Source organism: Mycena indigotica, assembly GCF_014461135.1.
Source record: "Mycena indigotica strain 171206Taipei chromosome Unknown Mind.scaff0007, whole genome shotgun sequence".
Taxonomy (NCBI): domain Eukaryota; kingdom Fungi; phylum Basidiomycota; class Agaricomycetes; order Agaricales; family Mycenaceae; genus Mycena; species Mycena indigotica.
Window position 1 is genome coordinate 235038 of NW_023503006.1, and position 18666 is coordinate 253703.

Sequence of the window (18666 nt, forward strand, 5' to 3'; positions counted from 1 at the left end):
CTGTATACCATATACTGACTTGGAAGCATTGCCTGCATTTTGGCAAGAGGTCCAGTCGAAGAAACGGAATCAAATCATCAAACTGCTGATAAAGATCTTCCCATCTTGTCTTCATCAGTAAAAGTGTCAAAAAGTCTTTTAGATCTTTAGTCTTTGCAGAGGGTCTTTGGTCTTGGGGATGAGATCTTTTGAATCTTTGGTCTTTGGTAAGCAGTCTTTGGTCTTGGAAAGCAATCTTTGGTCTTATTCTTTGATGATCTTTGCAGTCAACAAACCCAATTATTTTTTGTATAGGTGTGAGCAGGTGGGGAGTATATCATAAGTCCATTGGTTATGAAGGTCTGCAGTTTTAGACAGAATTAAAAGGCTTTATTGTAAATATTGAGCTGTAAACTGTTTTCACAAGCCCCAAGTCATCCATCAAATGACGGCCCTAATGTTCCATATGCATCATGTTGCCATGTGAATGACAGATGGCTGATTGCTGTCGGCGACTCATCGCCGTTTTTCTTCCTTCCTTTCCCCCCTCATCCCCCGCCCCATAGGCACCCTCCCACAGCCTCAATTCCACTCCTCAACGCTCTACTGCCTCAATTCCATCAATACACACGGCTTTCCCCCTCAACGGCAAGTTTTCACGGCTGACAGAGCACACAAGGCTGCGAATGCACTCTCAAGCCTTGTCTCAAGCCATTCATTCAAGTCCGAATGGCCGCCACGACGGTGAAACGAATCTAGACAGCAACAGTCCACAACTTCCAAACTCGATGGTCAAGGCCATGCTCAACGTCAAAGTTGGTGTCCCGCCCACTCTGCGCTCATTTCTCGCCCAAGTCCCGCCAAACTTTGCCCACCTCCCTGTCTCCGTCCCCGTTCCCGACGACATGAAAACGATGGCCAACGACCGACGCGTTCCCCGTCGCCGCGACTACCCATTCCCGCCTTCCCTGCCTTCCCCCACCCCCAATACTCGTCCGTTTCGCGCCGGAACGCAGGATTTGGCGCGGCTGGGTTGCCCCTGCAATGCTTGAAGGTTCTAGCCCGAACGGGCCAGCCGTTGCCTCCCGCCGACCTGCCCGCCTCTTCTGCGCCGATTGCGTTCGACGCGCCACCTGTCGCTTGCGTTTCGGTCAATAGTTGAGGGGCTGTAGTGTGAGCGTAGCCATGAAAAAGCAAATTGTATTAGCTATATCCAATTTACTGCTTTATTGGGTCTTTGTATTGCATCTTTGAGAGTCTTGGGGGTCTTAAATCAAGTCTTTATTGCAGTCTTTTATGATCTTTGGGAAAGACTTCAGGTCTTTTCCAAGACCGGGACGCTGCTTAAATAAGACCTAGTGTCTTTTGAGTCTTTCAGGTCTTTCAGATCTTTTTGGTCTTGCCCAAAGACCAGAAAGACCTGAAAGACTTTTGTGCACTTTTACTGATGTTCTCCCTCCATGTCGGATGGACAGTCGAGGGTAGAACTTCCTCTGGAGCTCGAGAGGGAGATATTGGAACTCGCGCTCGCGGAGTACCCCTCGGCTCTTCTCGCGTTGCTCCTCGTGTGTAAAAGAGTGAATGCCTGGTGAGTGTGAGGACAGCACATGGCCTACAACGCTGATTATTCCCGCGAGGATACACCCTCTGCGATTTCGGGTTGTCAAGCTCAATGAGTCAGCGCGCTGTCGTGATTTCATGAATGAGCTCCGGAATAAACCAGCCTCCCTCATGGCTTCCCACGTGCGCTGTTTGCTGGTCGAAAGCCATCGCAATCCCCGGTCTCACGGCTTTCCCGACGCTGTCGACATCTCAGTGGTCCTGGAGAAATGCACTGGGATCGTCAATTTTGCCTGTTCTCAACATCTCCATGGCTATGGCACAAAACTACCCGAACTCGCGGCACGAGCACAATGGAGGCGGGCCACACTCGACCTGTGCGCGTTCTTCGACTCCGGCCCAGAAATAGATTCGGAAAATGTCCTCGTCACTCCTCCATCTATCGACCCAGCTCATCCGGCACTGGCCCACATTACACATCTCAGTCTTCACGACCGAGTGACGGGAAACGAGGAAGGCGGCATATTACGCAGGCTATCTCCTGCAATATCTGGCTTGCCCAAGCTCACCCACGTTCGGTTGAATATGGAAGCCAGCACCAACATCAGCCATATCCCGCCCATCCTTGCACTGCTTACAAAATCCCCTCGAATCAAAGTGATGTTGCTGGGGACGTACCTGTTCTTTGAAGACTGGAATGCCTTCTTCTCGTCGACGTCGGAAACTCCTGACGTCCGGCTGGTGTTGCTCAATTTACGTTCAAGCTTAATGTCCGAATATGATCGGTTTGTGGAAAACTGGGAAGCTGAAGCAAATGGCGGTTACGATCTTTGGGCGTGGGCAGACTGGTTTGTTGCTGATAAAAGGGCGGGTTTCTTCAAAGGTAAGCGCTATTGCTCTCAAGTTGTGTTTCAGCTCAAATTTTAGAATCCAACTTATGGCTTCCACAAGCTGAATATGAAGACGATGAGGAAGAGTGCTACGCAGACGCTTATTTTGAGTTTGATTAGGATGGTGTACATAGTATCTGGTCCATCTGCGTGATAATCCGAGTTACGAGCTGAGCATCGAGTTAACCTCTTGCCGCGATGCGGGTAGCAAGGCGCCAGCCGGAACCATATTCTTGCTTTTGAACTCATCGCACATCTGCGCCATCGTCACCCACTCGACTCCTTCGTGCTTATTGATGTGCTCAATGATTCTAGAACGTATCAGCGAATGTAGCTGAGCTCTTAGGTCGAAACACGACCTTTCCTGCATGAGGAGGGCATGTGGACGGCCAGAAACATCGGGATGAATCGTCATGGGGAAGACGAACTCGTCGTATTCGCGGTAGAAGTAGTCGAAGTGGTCCTAAAGAAATGTCGGTAAAGGTTCATGGGTTATCATAGAGGCTACCTTCCAAATTGCCTCGACATCCCTGGCGTTGACGAACCCATGGCTGTTTGGAGCACTCTTGATGAACATCATCGGGGGCAAGTCGTCCAAGTACCAGTTCGCTGGGATCTCCACCAGCCCTGTCGGTATGCCCTGCACAAGGGGCTTCATCCACGTCTTCGCCGGCTGGCTATAGTCGATCTTCGTCCACTCGTCGCCCGTTCGAAGCCAGTACATCCGGCAATCGTCATGCCCCATCGAATGGTCGTACTCAATGCCATAGCTGAGCAGCAGCTCTGCCCCTTCACGAGAGGTTTCCCACCATGGCGCCACGCTCCCTCGAGGCGGCACTCCCCCACAAAACGCCGTCAGTTGGCGGTATGTCTTGTCGAGGACGTCGCGTTGTTGCTCGAGCGTCATGTCCTTGGGGTTTTCGTGCGAGTAGCCGTGTAGCCCAATCTCGTGTCCAGCATCCCGAACGAGCGCACATTCTTCCGGGAAAGTATCGAGCGAATGGCCAGGGATGAACCAGGTCGTCTTGATGTTGTACTTGTCGAAGAGTTTGAGAAGTCGCCGGGTACCAACAGTTCCCGCAAAGAGGCCTGAGGGACCGTTAGGATAGTATTGTGAAGGGAATAAAGCGGCGCACCACGACTGATATCACTCGTGCTGTCCTCTCCCCCATAGGAACCCAACCACCCGGCGACCGCGTCAACGTCAACCCCATAGCTGCAAAGGACGCGTTTCTTGTTGTCAGGCATCGTGAATCGCTGGGCAGGAGTAAGTCTCAGTAGGAAGGCGGTGTCCTGAGAGAACTTGAGGATTGACCTGGGAAGAGCAGATAAGGACCCGTATCGTCGTCACATGGCCATAGCTAGCCAATAGAGCCGCCACAGTTGCAAACTGGCGCTGGGTCTGAGAATGATACTCTATCGCACATGGTGGTTCGGGAAGGAGAAAGCTGATGACTCATCACGATGACACGAATGTGATCGAGGGCCGATAACTTAGCTAAAACTGAAGCTTCGCTACATACATGATTTTACATTCCAAACTGTACCAGACGCCGGATTTCTCCTGGAGCCTCCGATATCCGCCCCTCCCTGATGACTTTCGCCATCCTTTTCGCATTAACTCTCAAGCGCTCTCCTTTCTCGCCCCGCGCACCGCCAAAAACTGTTTTGAACTCGGCGACGGCGTCCTCCACAGTTCCTGTGATTTTGACCTCATCCCCGTGACGCAGAGAAGGCCCAATTGCATCTCCTGTGCGAATCTAATACGCATTTCGATATGAGAGAACAGTCCACCACCAGGAATAGCCATACCTGAAGCAGCTCGATTGCGACGGGATCTGGTTCTGCGGAAAGAAAGGCAGCGTTGATTGGCTGTTCCGCTCCCGCTGGCCAGATGATCAGAGGCAGACCCACGAGAAACGCCTCTGTCACGGAGCTACGAAAAGTTCAAGTCCGAGTCAGAAAAGAGGACAAGACACGACCCACTTCCAGCCACCATGAGTCAAGAACCATCCCAGGGCATCGTGTTGCAAAATCGCTCGTTGTTCCACCCAGTAGTCGCACACGAGTCCCTTGCCGCTTTTGTTGACGCGGTCGATAAGCTCTTGCGGGAGGGAGGCCATCGATCCGCCGAGGGCAAAAATGAACGGGAATGGCTGCTCCAGCGATAGAAGGGTCTCGATCAGAGCTTCGATGTGCTTAGGCGTAGCCACTGGGAAAAACAAAGAGCTCAGGACAAATATGAGCCTGGGCCGTGAAGTACTGAGTAAACGGGCGGCTTACCCAAATGAGATGTACAGTGCGGAATTCTTCCCATATTTTGCAAGGGCTTCGTCCAGGAACGACTTCACCGTTTCATTTGTAACCGGATTTGGCACGGCATTGTCGGCGAAATACTTCTCATGCGACTGGAACCCGACAGTGAACAGCTCTTGGCCCTTCTCCTTGTAGAACTCGCGCAGGAAAGGGACGCCGACTGGCTCAAAGAACCTGCCGGAGCAGATGATATACCCGTCCACAATTTGAGCCATCTTTGTCCCAGAACAGAAGATAGGGAAATTCGCGACGGGAACGCCGGAGGCCAGCGAGACACGTTCGTAGTCGTACATGTCGGCAACTCCTGGATTACTGACAATTTTGCCAGAGACTTTGTCGGAACCGTTCCAGGCGGTGGCGACCTCGATCAGGGTTAAGCTCCTCGAGAAGCCTGCGAAGAAAATGCGCTCACTTGGACACCGATTTCCTCTTTAGACCGTCCAGCCCTGCGCTTTTCGTCCGCATATATCTCCTCAGTGATCCCAATCCAGTCATACTCGTTGAAATGAGCCTTGAGGGACATCCCCGCACAGGTAAACCACATCAGCAGCTTGCATTCCGGACCCATCGCTGCTTTGGTCGCATCGATGATAGGTCCCCCGGACCTAAAATCGAGCTGAAAGCGTTCAATCGAATGCCCAATTTGATCAAAAGGATCACTGACATGGATACTCCGCGGCTTGGGCCATTCCGGAGACCCAGCCGCAAAACCAGGGAGCGCTTCAGCCCAACCGCCAAGTAATTGACCGAACATCTCCATAACCGCTGTTGGACCGAAAACGATGCTATAGTGACAATTTAAGGTAAGCCTCACTTTCCACAAGGCTAGATGGAGCACATACGTTTTATCCCCGACTCCAATGATGCGCAAGCGGGCAGTATCGTAGTCACACGTCGCCAGTTCTCTCTCCATTTGTGCAACTGATCTAGGTTCTCAGACGTCTCATAGCTTGATTTCAAGGGACAAACGCACCGACAAGGTTGTGCTGAAGGATGGAGATGACGAGTGTGGTGTCTGCCTTGAGCATCTGGAGCGCTAAATGCAGATAGCTGACGGAATGGCCCCACGCAGGCGGCAAGAGGGTCAGGATGTGGTGCATGATGGGCGGTGAGAAGCAAGGAAGGGGTGGCGGAAATTGGAATCAGTGGTTTATGTATGCTATGCCACCGGCGATCTTCATCGTTCGATGGGCGCCGGGCGGGTTTTGCGTGTCAAAATTTCGGGCGGGGACGCGGAGAGTTCTTTTGGCCGTTGAGCAAGTGAGACATCATCTGCCACGTTTTCCAGTAGTGAATAGCTCGTCACCGTATGAGGCGTTGGGTGCACACTGCACACCGACAAGCTACAGCTCCTACAGGTCGCGGTCCGGTGGTGACATCCCTGTGAAATGACGAGGGTATGCGGTGGGCCGTGGGAACTTACTTACCTATACTAGCCGTTTGCTTATAGTTGCTGTTGAGCGTTACTCCTAAGGAAAAGAGCTCGTTCTTCAAGTTGACCGCTATCGACGGCTTAGGCTATCGTTACTCCGAGTCGTGAGCTGCCGTATGCGTAAGGGCGTCACAGGCACACGTCCATTTGTAAAACGTTGGAGAGTATGGTGTGGCGGTAAAGTGAGCGCCAGCTAAGTTCGAGCGACGAGCGTCAAGATTTGGTGAAGAGTTGGTCAAGAGTAAAGAAAAATGGTCGTCACGTCACGGTCGTAAGTCTCAGGCTGTCAATTGAATCTTGATGTCCGCCAGCGCGAAAAGTCTTCAGGTAGTTCAACCCAAAGCCAGCACCGTTCCAACTCCTTCCAAATTGGAGGTGCGTCTGACAATGATAGGAGCAAGGGACTCCGCCGGACCGCGAGCAACATCATGATGGTAGGGAAAGCTGACTAAGTCACTTCTTTTTCCTCCTTCACGCGATCATCTCGAACTTTAAAGTTCTTCAAGCGCGCTCACCTGCCGGCATAGGCAAGTCTCCAGTCGTTGCTTCCCCTCGATTCCCCGTCGACCAACTTCTATGGACGCCGCCAATGTCTTCGAGATCCTTCCGACAAACCGGTATCGCTTGCACATGACTGCAGAGATGGCACCACGAGGTTGGGGGCCATAGCAATGAAGGGCTATTCTTGCCGTCGCTGCCATGCAGTTCAGACGGCTCAATGCACCGCGTTATAAACAGACCTTTTGAATGCGGCCCGCATGGGTCTTCGTCGGTCGTCGCCTCGCTGGTGGAAGTGGTGTGATCGGCGGTGGTTTCCGCGGCAGGAACGCGACAAACGGGCGGAATTTCGTGTGGTTGCGGTGCGCTCATGTCCGCTTTTTCATTGAGAACCACAAAGGGGGCTGATGATCAGCAGAGCACAAACGGCCATGTCGGGTGTGGCCTTCGTCCGCCAATGCCCCTCACCCGCCCGCAGCTGACTATTCGCGATGGCGGGGAACCCGGATGCGACACTGCGAAGCTTGCGCCTCCATGTCGCTGCCCACAGCACAGAAACTTCTTGCCAAACGCGTCGGCGCCCGCGTTGCCAGGCGGAAAGATATTTTCGCAGGTCGCTGCCAAGCCAGTTGACACGATCTGCGTGTGTCAGTGTCGGCGTCCAATCACACCGTGCAGAATCAATCAGTACCAGGACCACGGATGTCGCGAAGATGCGCCATTTACAGCCGAAAATAGCACGGATGTGGAGAGGTGGGGCAGTCACTTGGAGCCACTTGTTGTCGAGCTTACGCAGCTGTTTAGTATGAGCAGACCAGCGCCAGATCGGCTGTTTACCTTGTGTTTACCCCCAACCTCGGTGGTAATTTTCTCCGTAACCAGCTCTGCGGATCGTGATGGCAACGGTGCAACGCTCAATAAATTCCATGTTGCCGATGTCGACTGTCATCAGCATCGACTGCCGGACCGTGAGGAGGCCATCACCTAACGCCTCCCGTATATAAAAAACCCGTCCGCCAAGGAGATGCGCTGGCTTGGCCTTCCCTCCTCTCCCACTTTCGCTCGCTCGCTCGCTCACCGGACCTGGTGTCTCCCTCCGCATTCATTCCCACTCTATTCGCTTTCTCCCGGGTCGTTCGATACGCAAACACACAACTTTTTTTACCTTCGTTCGTATACATAACAACTTCCGGAAACTATGAGGTTCGCGGTTCTCTCCACCCTCGTTCTCGCTGCGACGGCCTTGGCTGGTGAGTGCTTCTGCGTCTTCTCCGCTCAGCACTGAAATCCCCATCCAGGCCCGTTAAACGCCCGCGCGGAGTCTAGCTCCAGCTCGTCCGTATCATCATCATCGTCGACTGCCGCATCTTCGAAGAACACTGGTACCGCCAACAACAACAACTCGAATAAGAACCAGAATTCGAATAACAACAACAAGAACACCGGCAACAACAACAACCAATCGAAGAACACCAACAACAAGAACAACAACGGCAATATCGACTGCGCGAAGGTCAATGGGAAGACGCTGAGCAACACCATCGACCGCGCACAGAAGGAGTTGGCACGCATTAACGCATTGTAAGCCCCCTTTATCCTCCCCCCTTTCGCCCCTGCGCTAACTGAGAGTTTTAAGCAACGGCATCAAAGACGCGAAGCCCATCTTCGAGGCGCAGTTGTCGCTCCTCGACGCGCTCAAGGCCGGCAGCGCACAAGCGGGCAACCAACAACAGCTCGCGGCCAACAACGACGCGCTGACCAAGTCGCTCGACGACGCGAAGAAACTGGTTGGCCAAATCCAGGTTGACGAGTGCGTCGCCGCGCCGTTTCACGCTGTGCGGGTGCTGACGCGCTGCGATAGCTCCATCTTGAATAAAAACAAGAACAACAACCAGAATAAGCAGAACCAGAACCAGAATAAGAACGCCGCCGACAAGTGGGTTTTTCGCTTGCGTGTCGCGGCTCGTTCTGACGAGGCTTTGCAGGGCCGCTGCTGACAAGAAAGCTGCTGACGAGAAGGCCGCTGCCGACAAGAAGGCCGCCGACGATAAGAAAGCGGCTGACGAGAAGAAGGCGGCCGACAACAAGGCTGGCGCTGCCAACAACAACGCTGGTGCCAACAAGGCTGCCGACGACAAAGCGGCTGCCGACAAGAAGGCGGCAGATGACAAGAAGGCGGCTGACGACAAGGCGGCGGGCGACAAGAAGGAGGCCCGCGCCGAGAAGTGCGTGGTATCGCTTAGTCCCGAGTTGGTTAAGCTAACTGTGCGCAGCGACAGCACGACCGGCACCGCCGACAAGACCGGCACCGCCGACAATAGCAGCAAGACCGGCACTGCCAACAGCAACAAAAACGGCGCCGCCAACGCCCAGAAGAACGGCAACAACCAGAACAAGAATGGCAATAACCAGAACAAGAATGCCCAGAAGAAGAACACTAAGTGCGTTTTCGGCTCGTCCTGGTGTCGCTTGCTCATGCGCGTTGCAGCAACAACAAGAACGCCAACAACCAGCAGAAGAAGGCGGAGAAACAGTTGAAGGTCAACGAGGGCCGCATCAAGGTATGGATACCTGGCCTTAACGACGTGAGGCTATATGCTGACGACGCGTAGAAAGCGCAGGGTCTTGTTGATGCCGCTGCGGCCATCCAGCAGTGCCTGCTCAAGGGCAACGACGGGCAGAACAACAACCAGAACCAGAACAACAACAACCAGAACAAAAATGGCAACAACAACGACCAGAACGCTGCTGACAAGTACGTCCCACGCTTTGTCGCTCGCTACCTCATCTGATATCGGGTCACCACAGAGCCGCTGCCGACAAGAAGGCCGCTGACGAGAAGGCCGCCGCCGACAAGAAGGCTGCTGATGACAAGAAGGCCGCCGACGAGAAGAAGGCCGCCGACGAGGAGAAGGCCGCCGACGCCAACAAGGGCCAGAACAACGCAGCGAACAACGGCAATGCAGCGAACAACGGCCAGAACAAGGACACGGCCACCTCCACGAACTCCAGCGCGGACTCAAAGGAGACCGCCAACAAGGCCGGCGCCAACAACGAGTGAGTTCTTTGATTGAATCCACTTACAGCTGCTGACCCACGGAGCAGGAACAAAGTCACCGTCATTCCCTTCCCCCGCCGGAGGGGTCTGAGCCGTCTCAGCGAGCTCGAGTACTGAGCGCGTTGTCTTGCATCTGAACAGTTTTCTCGGCCAGGGAGGAGTTACCCATTCATAATTGTATACTATACCATGTTTCGTGTATTGCAAGAGTAGTAGCGCAGATGGAATTGAATAGCAGCAGCGGTTGAGCAGCGGGCAAAGCAATCTTGTGCGCAGGTGGAGCTGCGCCGTAGGTGATGAAATCAGAAACCCGTCAACGTCTTCGTGGCGTCGATAATAAGCCCTCTGCAGGTAAGATCAAGCTCGGACTCAGAGAAATAAGGACGGGCATATAGGCAGAGAAAGGCAACGGACATGAAGGCTCTGGGGCTTTGGCCATCACCCCAACAACTGAGCAGAAAACCGGAGGATTTTTTTAAATTTTAATGAAGGTAATAATAGTTGAAAAAATGGTAACCTTTCTTTAAATTTCAATGGCTGAATGTTGCTCAGGGTCACAAATCAGTGACCAAAGTGACCAGATATGGTAATTTACTGATGGGAAGTCTCAAACAGGGAGTACAAGTTCATATAAGATTGAAAATATGCAGACTCATCTGTATATGCCTCTCTATGGCTGTCTAACATATAAAATAAAAAAAAATAGAGAAAAAGAAATTACGGCTGGCTGGAGGGGACTGACCGACCAGCGTCATATGCACTAATGCAATCATGCTTCCCCCCCCTTGGGTGAACTTGTATCTGTGAGTCACAGGTTGCTAGCTCCTTCTCTATCTGTGTAAGACTAGATGCGGTCAGAGACAGTCTAACTTGCGCAGAATTTTATGCACTAACAAGGTTGTCATGGTTCGGGTCGGGCCGTCAGGCTGATCGGGCCCGCACTAACTCCATACCCCTCGCCACTCCCCCATTCTTCCAACCCCTTCCGTTCACCCCTGCGTCCCTATGCAGCGCCCATCCGATCCGCCCTGGGGCCTGACGCCCATCCGATCCCTCCCTAAATATCGTAGCGTATAAAAACTGTACTTACAAGATGTAGTCGCTAGGCTAATATCATCTATTCTCCGGGCTAACACACATCTCTCGTGCTCCTCAGACCCACTCTAAGTCGGACCCCCCGACGCCCCGATACGGCCCGAGCCCGATGCTGACAAAGGTTGTGCTGCAATATGGTGACCACAAGCCTGAGAGTCAGCTCCGATTTCAGTATCTGCAGTGCGAAATGCAGATAGTGAGCGGTATGGCCCCAGGCCCCAGGCCCCCGGGCAGGAGGAGGCGGTGGATGGTGAGAAAGAATGTGAAGTCATTGCTGGTGAAGGAGGGGCTTATGTAGAGACGGCCTGGGGCCCAAGATGTCCAGGTGGGAATCATGTTGATTCGATGGACGTCGACGTCGGACGACAACTTGAATGATAACCTGAGGTTGGGTGGGCGGGCGGCCGTGGGCCAGGTGTCCGAATGTCGGGCCCGGGCAGGGACGCGGAGAGGTTGAGATGTTATCTCGGTTTCCAGTAATAAATAGGCTATAGCTCACAAGTGTATAATAAGAGAGCATTGAGTGCACACTGACAGGGTACAGCTACTGCCATGATAAGCAATGATGGGGAATATATTACCCAATAAGGTAAGGGGAGGGGGGGTCCCAGAAGGCCCTTAAAAAACTTTCAATGGTATATTACTCTTATGTTAAGCAGATGTTGTGTGAATGTATGCACATGTTTGGCATGAGCTTTGCTCCACACTTCTATTTTTGGGGTCGCTGCTGTTAAATTCTACTGTGAACAAGTTGTATCTAAGGTTATTTCCACATCAATATTCTCAAATTGCCCACAACTTGAGAAATGGTACACAAAGTATAGTGAATTGGGTTGCACTCAATATGTACTAGCAACTGCTATTCTTTAGTTAGTGGCAATGTTTAGAAATCTATATGATCTAAGCAACATTCAAGTTCAAAGCTGGGGCATAGCCCTAGGCCTGTCTAGTAATATAATGATAATAATGTGAAATATATATCATAATTTTTCTTATAATATATTATTATTATTACTCTTCTATTGAGCAGATGTGGTGTGAATGTATGCACATATTTGGCACTGGCCTCAGCAATTCATTTGCTCTACATTTCCATTTGTGTTATTTTGTGATCAGTGGGATTTTTTATAAAGAAATTCAATTTATCCAAGTAATATTTACAGCTGACGCATAGCCCCAGCTCTGTCTAGTCCATTTTTCAAATAATGACACCCCCTTGGCTACTGCACGCCGCGGTCCGCTGGCGGTGGTGACATCCCTGTGAAATAATGAGCGTACAATGCGGCCCTCGGGAGTTACTTACCGATACTATAGTAGTTTGGTCATAGTTGCTATAGTTTGGTCACAGTTTGTTGAGCTGCTGAAACGGAAAAGAACTCGTTCGTTACAGCTAACGACAAAATCGTAGGCCGACCCAAAAAATCCAGACATTGGAGCAAAAAGCTTAGGCGAGACAGCGCCGAGGAACGGCAGAGGCGACTACGCCCACAGCTCCACCCTCAATGCGCTCCAACAGCCACTTGGAGCCACTTGGATGGCATAGCCGAGATATCATGATTTTTTTGGGTCGGCCTACGATTTTGTCGTTAGCTGTAATTCTCACAGCTATTTCGACGGCTGTCGTGAGATTGCCGGTGGTCACTGGGGCGATGCGTGCCAGCCCAAGTTTGCAAAAGATTGCCAGAGAGTATGGTTTGGCGGTAAGGCGAGTTCCAGCCGGGTTTTGACGATAAGTACAAGATAGCCTATAGGAACATCCGCAGGTTGCGCAGAGCCCAGACTGCGCCGTAGGCAGGTGATAAAATGGGCGACTTCGGGCGCGGTTCCGCGCTGTTCGACTGCCTTCCATTACACGTCACGATGTCGGCGGGCGCGTCCAATGGGATCGCGCCAAGCGTCGCCGTGACTGATGTCGGGAGCCCGTGACGCGTGACACCGAGGGCCTTATAAGCCGCGCGACGCGAGTCATTGCGAGTCCTCGCCCACCCACCCACCCACCACGAACTTGTAAGTCGCCGCAACGACATCGTCCCACCAATGTCCACTGCCTCCTCATCCTCTCGGGTCTCTACTGCATCAGCAGCAAGCTCGCTCGAATGGCGCTCTCATGAACGCCCTTCATGGACTGCCTTCCACGACGAGGACGACGCCGAGCACGAGCATTCGCTAACTACCAATGCCCAGACGCTACATGACCTGAACGGCAGCCAGTTCTCGCGCGGGACTCTCCCTTCGAGCTACCTCACGATGCCGTCCGCCGCCGCAGACCATCACCGCGCATTGCAAGCTATCAAAGACCTCACAGGTGCTCCATCTCCCCGCCACCGCGCGCCCTGCTGATAGCTCTACCACAGCTTCGCCCGAGTTCCAGAGCGTCGGCGACAGTTTCGCCGCCGACTTCAGCGCGTACGCGGACGAGCCGCTGTTCGACGACGACGACGACGACTACCCTGAGCCCGAGCTCGAGCACGACGATTCCCCCAGTCCCCATGATACGCCCTACACGCCATACCTCACCACGCCGCTTCTCGATATGGAGCACGACCTCGGCCCTGCGGGCCCTTACACTATCCAGGAGACGGAGCTCGCGGGACAGCTGTTGGCGCTGCCTTGCGACATCAGCGAGGCAGTGCCGGTCGCTGACTCCAAGCCGCCCGTTCCCCCACCGATGCCCACCGAGAAGCTCCTCGTGTTCAGCCCGAGCACGCCCATGCTCGACTCATTCGACGCCTTCCCATCGACAGCCCCCGTCATCCCACCACCCCCTGCACGCTCCACTGGGACTCGCAGGCTTCCTTACGCCACCGGGACGCGTAAGGGGATCACCCCGGCCGACCTAATTCCCCGCGATGCGCCGACGCAGCGCCGGACCTACAGGACGCCCAGCGCCACCTCGCGGAAAGCTGTCCCCGCGTCCCTGTCCCGCAAGCGTCTGCACTCGAGCGCTTTCGGTCACGAGGACGATTATGAGGCTCAAAGCGCGCTTCAGAAGATCGTGGACAAGCGGCGGAGCAACACCCTCGCTGCGCGGGACAGTCGCCGGCGCAAGGTCGAGCATATCCTGAACCTCGAGGCCACGGTCGATGAGCTCAAGACTGAGGTCGGCGTGTGGAGGGAGCGCGCGAATATGGCGCAGGCGCTGCTGAAGGCGCACGGAGTCATGCTGGACTTTGGCGATGCGTAGGTATCGTTGGACAGTATTTTAGTTGTATTAAATTTGTGTATTAGTTACCTTAGTTTGCTGGACTAAAGATTTTCGATGGCCAACCGCCTGAATCACTGCCTGATAGCGCTTGGTGTGAAGCGACCGTCCGCTTCCACGGCAATCGCACGCAGGCGTTCCCTCAGACTGTGAATTCTCTGCATGCATTTCGGCCAGTTTCGTATTGTCGGGTGATAGATAGGCGCGAAGGGCGCCTTGCTACCCGCATCGCGGCAAGAGGTTGACTCGATGCTCAGCTCGTAACTCGGATCATCACACAGATGTACTAGATACTACTATGTACACCATCCTACGCAAACTCGGAATAAGCGTCTGCGTAGCACTCTTCCTCACCGTCTTCATATTCAGCTTGTGGAAGCCATAAGTTGGATTCTAAAGTTTGAGCTGAAACACAACAACTTAAGGGCAACAGTGCTTACTTTTGTAGAAACCCGCCCTTTTATCAGCAACAAACCAGTCTGCCCACGCCCAAAGATCGTAACCGCCATTTGCCTCGGCTTCCCAGTTTTCCACGAATCGATCATATTCGGACATTAAGCTTGAACGTAAATTGAGCAACACCAGTCGGACGTCAGGAGTTTCTGACGTCGACGAGAAGAAGCCAGTCCAGTCTTCAGAGAACATATACGTCCCTAGCAGCATCACATTGATTCGCGGGGATGCGGCAAGCAGCGCGAGGATGGGCGGGATGTGGTTGATGTTTGTGCTGGCTTCCATATTCAATCGCAGGTGGGTGAGCTTAGGTAAGCCAGATATTGCAGGAGATAGCCTGTGTAATATGCCGCCTTCCTCGTTTCCCGTTACTCGGTCGTGAAGATTGAGATGAGTAATGTGGGCCAGTGCCGGATGAGCTGGGTCGATGGATTTAGACCCAGTCCGAGGACTGCGAGTGACGAAGACATTTTCCGAATCTATTTCTGGGCCGGAGTCGAAGAACGCGCACAGGTCGAGTGTGGCCCGCCTCCATTGTGCTCGTGCCGCGAGTTCGGGTAGTTTCGTGCCATAGCCACGGAGATGCGGCGAGCAGGCAAAATTGACGAGCCCAGTGCATTTCTCCAGGACCAATGAAATGTCAACAGCGTCGGGAAAGCCGCGAGACCGGGGATTGGGGTGGGTTTCGACCAGCAAACAGCGCACGTGGGAAGCCATGAGGGAGGCTGGTTTGTTCCGGAGCTCATTCATGAACTCACGACAGCGCGCTGACTTATTGAGCTTGACAACCCGAAATCGCAGAGGGTGTATCCTAGCGGGAATAATCAGCGTTGTAGGCTTTGTGCTGTCCTCACACTCACCAGGCATTCACTCTTTTACACACGAGGAGCAACGCGAGAAGAGCTGAGGGGTACTCCGAGAGCGCGAGTTCAAATATCTCTCGCTCGAGCTCGGGAGGAAGCTCTACCGTTGAATGTCCGTCAGACATCGAGGCAGAAGACAAGATGGGAAGATCTTTATCAGCAGTCTGATGATTCCGTTTCTTCGACTGGACCTCTCGCCAAAATGCAGGCAATGCTTCCAAGTCAGTATATGGTATACATATTACAGCGTTGGGACAAATATACGTTAATCCTATGGTTACTCCCCTCCATTGGCGTAATCCACGCCTGGAAACTAGACGCAACAGTTAGCCATCGGAACAAAACCAAATGAAACAATACTTACGGGTCCCGGGTGACACTCCCCTCCATCCCATCTCCAGACCCCGCTTGTGTCCTTGGACTCCGTATAGAGCACGACTTTCGCCGCCTGCAGCCTGTCCCGTGCCCCTTCAAGCCCGATCATGCCCACCTCGAAGGCTTGCATCCACCAGCGGACTGCCCAGTGCCGCAGGACATAGCGGAACCAGAAGTAGAAACGCCATTCGTAAGCTGTAACCACGCGCGGGTTGACAAAAATGCGATCAAGCCCGAATAGGCGCCGGAGGTCATATGGGAGATTGAACGACTCTGACGAGAAACACTCCCCTCGGTCGAGCGCCGACGCGCGGAAGGTCAGCGGTGGTCTTAATAGCGGTGCTTGTGGTTGGCCATAAGCAGGGTGGGAGGGCGGAAGCGCTGGGAGTGTGTGGTTTGCCAAACGACTGCCAGCATCGCGTAAGAGGCGGAGATGTCGGGGAAGGAATGGGTCGGCGGAGATGCTGACGATACCGTTCCAGCAAGCCGAAACAGGAGCGGGTTGATCTTCCAAGATCGCGCGGAAGGCGAACGGCTCGAGGAAGTATGGGAAGAGGCCCGAGACGAGGCCGCCGTTGAGGTCGCGGGTAACCCAGAGGTCATACAACCTTCACAAAACGGTCAAAAATCGACAACAGAAAGATGATGAGATGAATACACACCCCCACGATTGAAAGTCAAGGCCACAAGCCATATCGTATCCTCCGCCTCTTGTCTCTAGTAGTTCCACCACACTCTCCGCATTGAAATAGACGTCGTTCGTGAACAACACCCGGTCATACAGCCTGTCATTCGTCAACAATGGCTCAATTGCCTGATTGCGGGTCGCTGCGAGGAACTCGATCCTTGGTGGCGCAGTTTCCATGCTGACGGGACGCGGAACAGCTGTGTTTTGGATCAGGATGCGATGGGGTATCTTTTGTGAAGAGAGGCGTGATTCGAATGAACGGAGAAGGGCGGGAGAGGCGTCTTTGCTGTAAGATTCGACGATAGACACGAAAACGTTGTCCTAGAATGCATTAGGAGCGAAAAGCACCTCTTGGGTATAACGCACCGCTCCGAGATAGTTGATGACCTTCATAATCTCTTTTGTCCAATGAGGAATAACCTCTTCGTTATTGTGGAACAGGGCTGCGATGAAGATCTTTTCTGAGAAAGAGTCAGCGGCCATTCAGCATGCGAATCGACTGCTCACCGCCCGAGCCAGAGCCCTCTTTCCTCCGCACTGTGCTTCTACGCGCTCCGCGGATGACGTCGCCATACTGGACGTCTTCTGGCAGGCTGAAGGTTGCCACAAGGTAGAGTCCGACGCAGAACAACGCCATGTAACTCCCGAATGCGTTGGTGCCGAATATGAGACAAGAAGGGTCTTTCACGTCCGCTGCCCACTCTCCATCGTTGAAGGGCACCAGGCTATATCCTCCGTTCACCCGTTCCTTCCTCCTGTTCGACGACCACAAGCAGTGGCTCTGCGCGAGACACATTGCTAGCCCCCATGTCGGCAGCGCGAAAAGCAGGGTAACGAATAGCGTCCGTGATTCCGGGAACGCCTCCGCCCGTGGCCGCCATAGTAGAAGCAGGAAGAAAAGCCGGTAGAAAGCCGTCGTGGTTAGGAGGGAAAGAGTGGAGATGGTGAGATGGGGGTTGTGGGCATGCGCGGCGAGCAAGGAGCGGTGGGCGGCTGAAAGCCAGTCCATGCAGGGGTCGAAGAGGGAGGAGAAGAGGAGAAGAGGGCAGTGCTGCGGGTCAAATGCCGTTAATGGTACGGCGGCAACATGGTCGGGAGGGGCATGTGGAATGTCGATAGCGAGAGTTTCAGTGCTATTCTTTCAAATCCTCGTGAACTGTAATGGCGACCTTAACGAGGGGGAGATGCACATCGAGAGAGCGTTCTGCTCGCCAGTGTCCTGCATGAGGTGCATGAGGGCCAAGACCAAGTGAGCGGCAGAACCACGATTTGTATCAAAGATTTGCCAGATTAGTCATTTAAGCTGACAACTATTGATTATACCTGCTTTTGGAGGTACTACACACAGGCAAGCGGTGTGCTTTATTGAGACAATCGTGAGGTATAGTGCTTATGGCGGGGGACAAGGCCGCAAGCGGCGATTGCCGAACCTCGGGCAGAACATGGAGCATGACCTACTTGTTTGGTCCATGATAAGCAGCATGACGCCCCCTTGCAGTTGGCAAATTAGTGGAAAATATTAGAGCTTATTAGCAACTCTAGATAGCGTTTTTCTAGCCCTCCGATTGGTTAAGAGGCCTTAAGCGCGCCTAAGCGAGGGATTTTTTTTTTGCACTGCTAATAAGCTCTAATGGGTGACTTCCCGTAAGCAAGATAAAATAAACCAATATTTCTAGCAGTGCCAAATGATGCCGGCTAGATAATTAGATGAACAAAATATTTGCTCTGGTTTCCTGCAAGCAAAAACTATAATAAATTGAGATCTGGATCACTTAATCATATTGTCACAGTGTAAACAGCTACATACCATAGATGCATAGAGTGGGAATTAGAGTTTGTTTGTTTGTTTGTAATTATTGGGGGTGTATCAACTGCCCATTGGCGCTGCTGCCGCAGCTTGTCATTGAGTGAGAGACGTGACAATGTGACGCTCTCACTGGGCTGTTTCCAGAATTTTCCTATGAAAATTTGAAATTTTTGAATAAATTTTTTCCAAACCAAAATTTGAACTTTTTTTTGCCAACTTTTGCCTAAAAAATGTCAGAAAAAAAACTTGAAGTTTTTTACCTAATTATTACTAAGAAAAATGTCTGACTATATACAGAGAAAAAAACTAGGACAAAAATTTCGGGTTTTTGCAGTTAGTTTATGTTGAATGTAGACAATTCCTTTTTGGGACCCTTACATAATTGACTTCGTCAGGCTAAGCATGTTGGCGGTAGACAATGCCTTTTTGGGTCACTTACATAATTGGGAT

General features: G+C 52.7%; 4 protein-coding genes across 4 annotated transcripts; 2 read left to right on the plus strand and 2 right to left on the minus strand.

The window, feature by feature from the left end:
• Nucleotides 1-2592: 2592 nt before the first annotated feature.
• On the minus strand, nucleotides 2593-5845 carry MIND_00802300 (Polysaccharide deacetylase family protein; the record flags this gene model as incomplete). The annotated part of the gene is made up of 13 exons (XM_037364702.1): nucleotides 2593-2740; nucleotides 2789-2892; nucleotides 2938-3518; nucleotides 3566-3686; nucleotides 3733-3831; nucleotides 3977-4189; nucleotides 4242-4365; nucleotides 4416-4658; nucleotides 4713-5107; nucleotides 5158-5361; nucleotides 5410-5530; nucleotides 5588-5666; nucleotides 5719-5845. 13 exons carry the CDS (start codon nucleotides 5843-5845, stop codon nucleotides 2593-2595), a joined length of 2559 nt encoding a protein of 852 aa, XP_037217944.1.
• A 2028-nt stretch (nucleotides 5846-7873) lies between these two features.
• On the plus strand, nucleotides 7874-9850 carry MIND_00802400 (uncharacterized protein; the record flags this gene model as incomplete). The annotated part of the gene is made up of 10 exons (XM_037364703.1): nucleotides 7874-7925; nucleotides 7974-8256; nucleotides 8312-8485; nucleotides 8537-8611; nucleotides 8661-8900; nucleotides 8949-9116; nucleotides 9164-9236; nucleotides 9288-9430; nucleotides 9484-9732; nucleotides 9781-9850. 10 exons carry the CDS (start codon nucleotides 7874-7876, stop codon nucleotides 9848-9850), a joined length of 1527 nt encoding a protein of 508 aa, XP_037217945.1.
• A 2838-nt stretch (nucleotides 9851-12688) lies between these two features.
• On the plus strand, nucleotides 12689-14078 carry MIND_00802500 (BZIP domain-containing protein; the record flags this gene model as incomplete). Its single annotated transcript, XM_037364704.1, has 5 exons — nucleotides 12689-12739; nucleotides 12794-12835; nucleotides 13013-13133; nucleotides 13183-14008; nucleotides 14057-14078. 5 exons carry the CDS (start codon nucleotides 12689-12691, stop codon nucleotides 14076-14078), a joined length of 1062 nt encoding a protein of 353 aa, XP_037217946.1.
• A 262-nt stretch (nucleotides 14079-14340) lies between these two features.
• Nucleotides 14341-17643, minus strand: MIND_00802600 (Glycosyltransferase family 69 protein; the record flags this gene model as incomplete). Its single annotated transcript, XM_037364705.1, has 11 exons — nucleotides 14341-14423; nucleotides 14471-15294; nucleotides 15344-15510; nucleotides 15611-15659; nucleotides 15711-15761; nucleotides 16255-16329; nucleotides 16384-16506; nucleotides 16561-16730; nucleotides 16776-16870; nucleotides 16917-17542; nucleotides 17600-17643. 11 exons carry the CDS (start codon nucleotides 17641-17643, stop codon nucleotides 14341-14343), a joined length of 2307 nt encoding a protein of 768 aa, XP_037217947.1.
• Between the last annotated feature and the right edge of the window lie 1023 nt (nucleotides 17644-18666).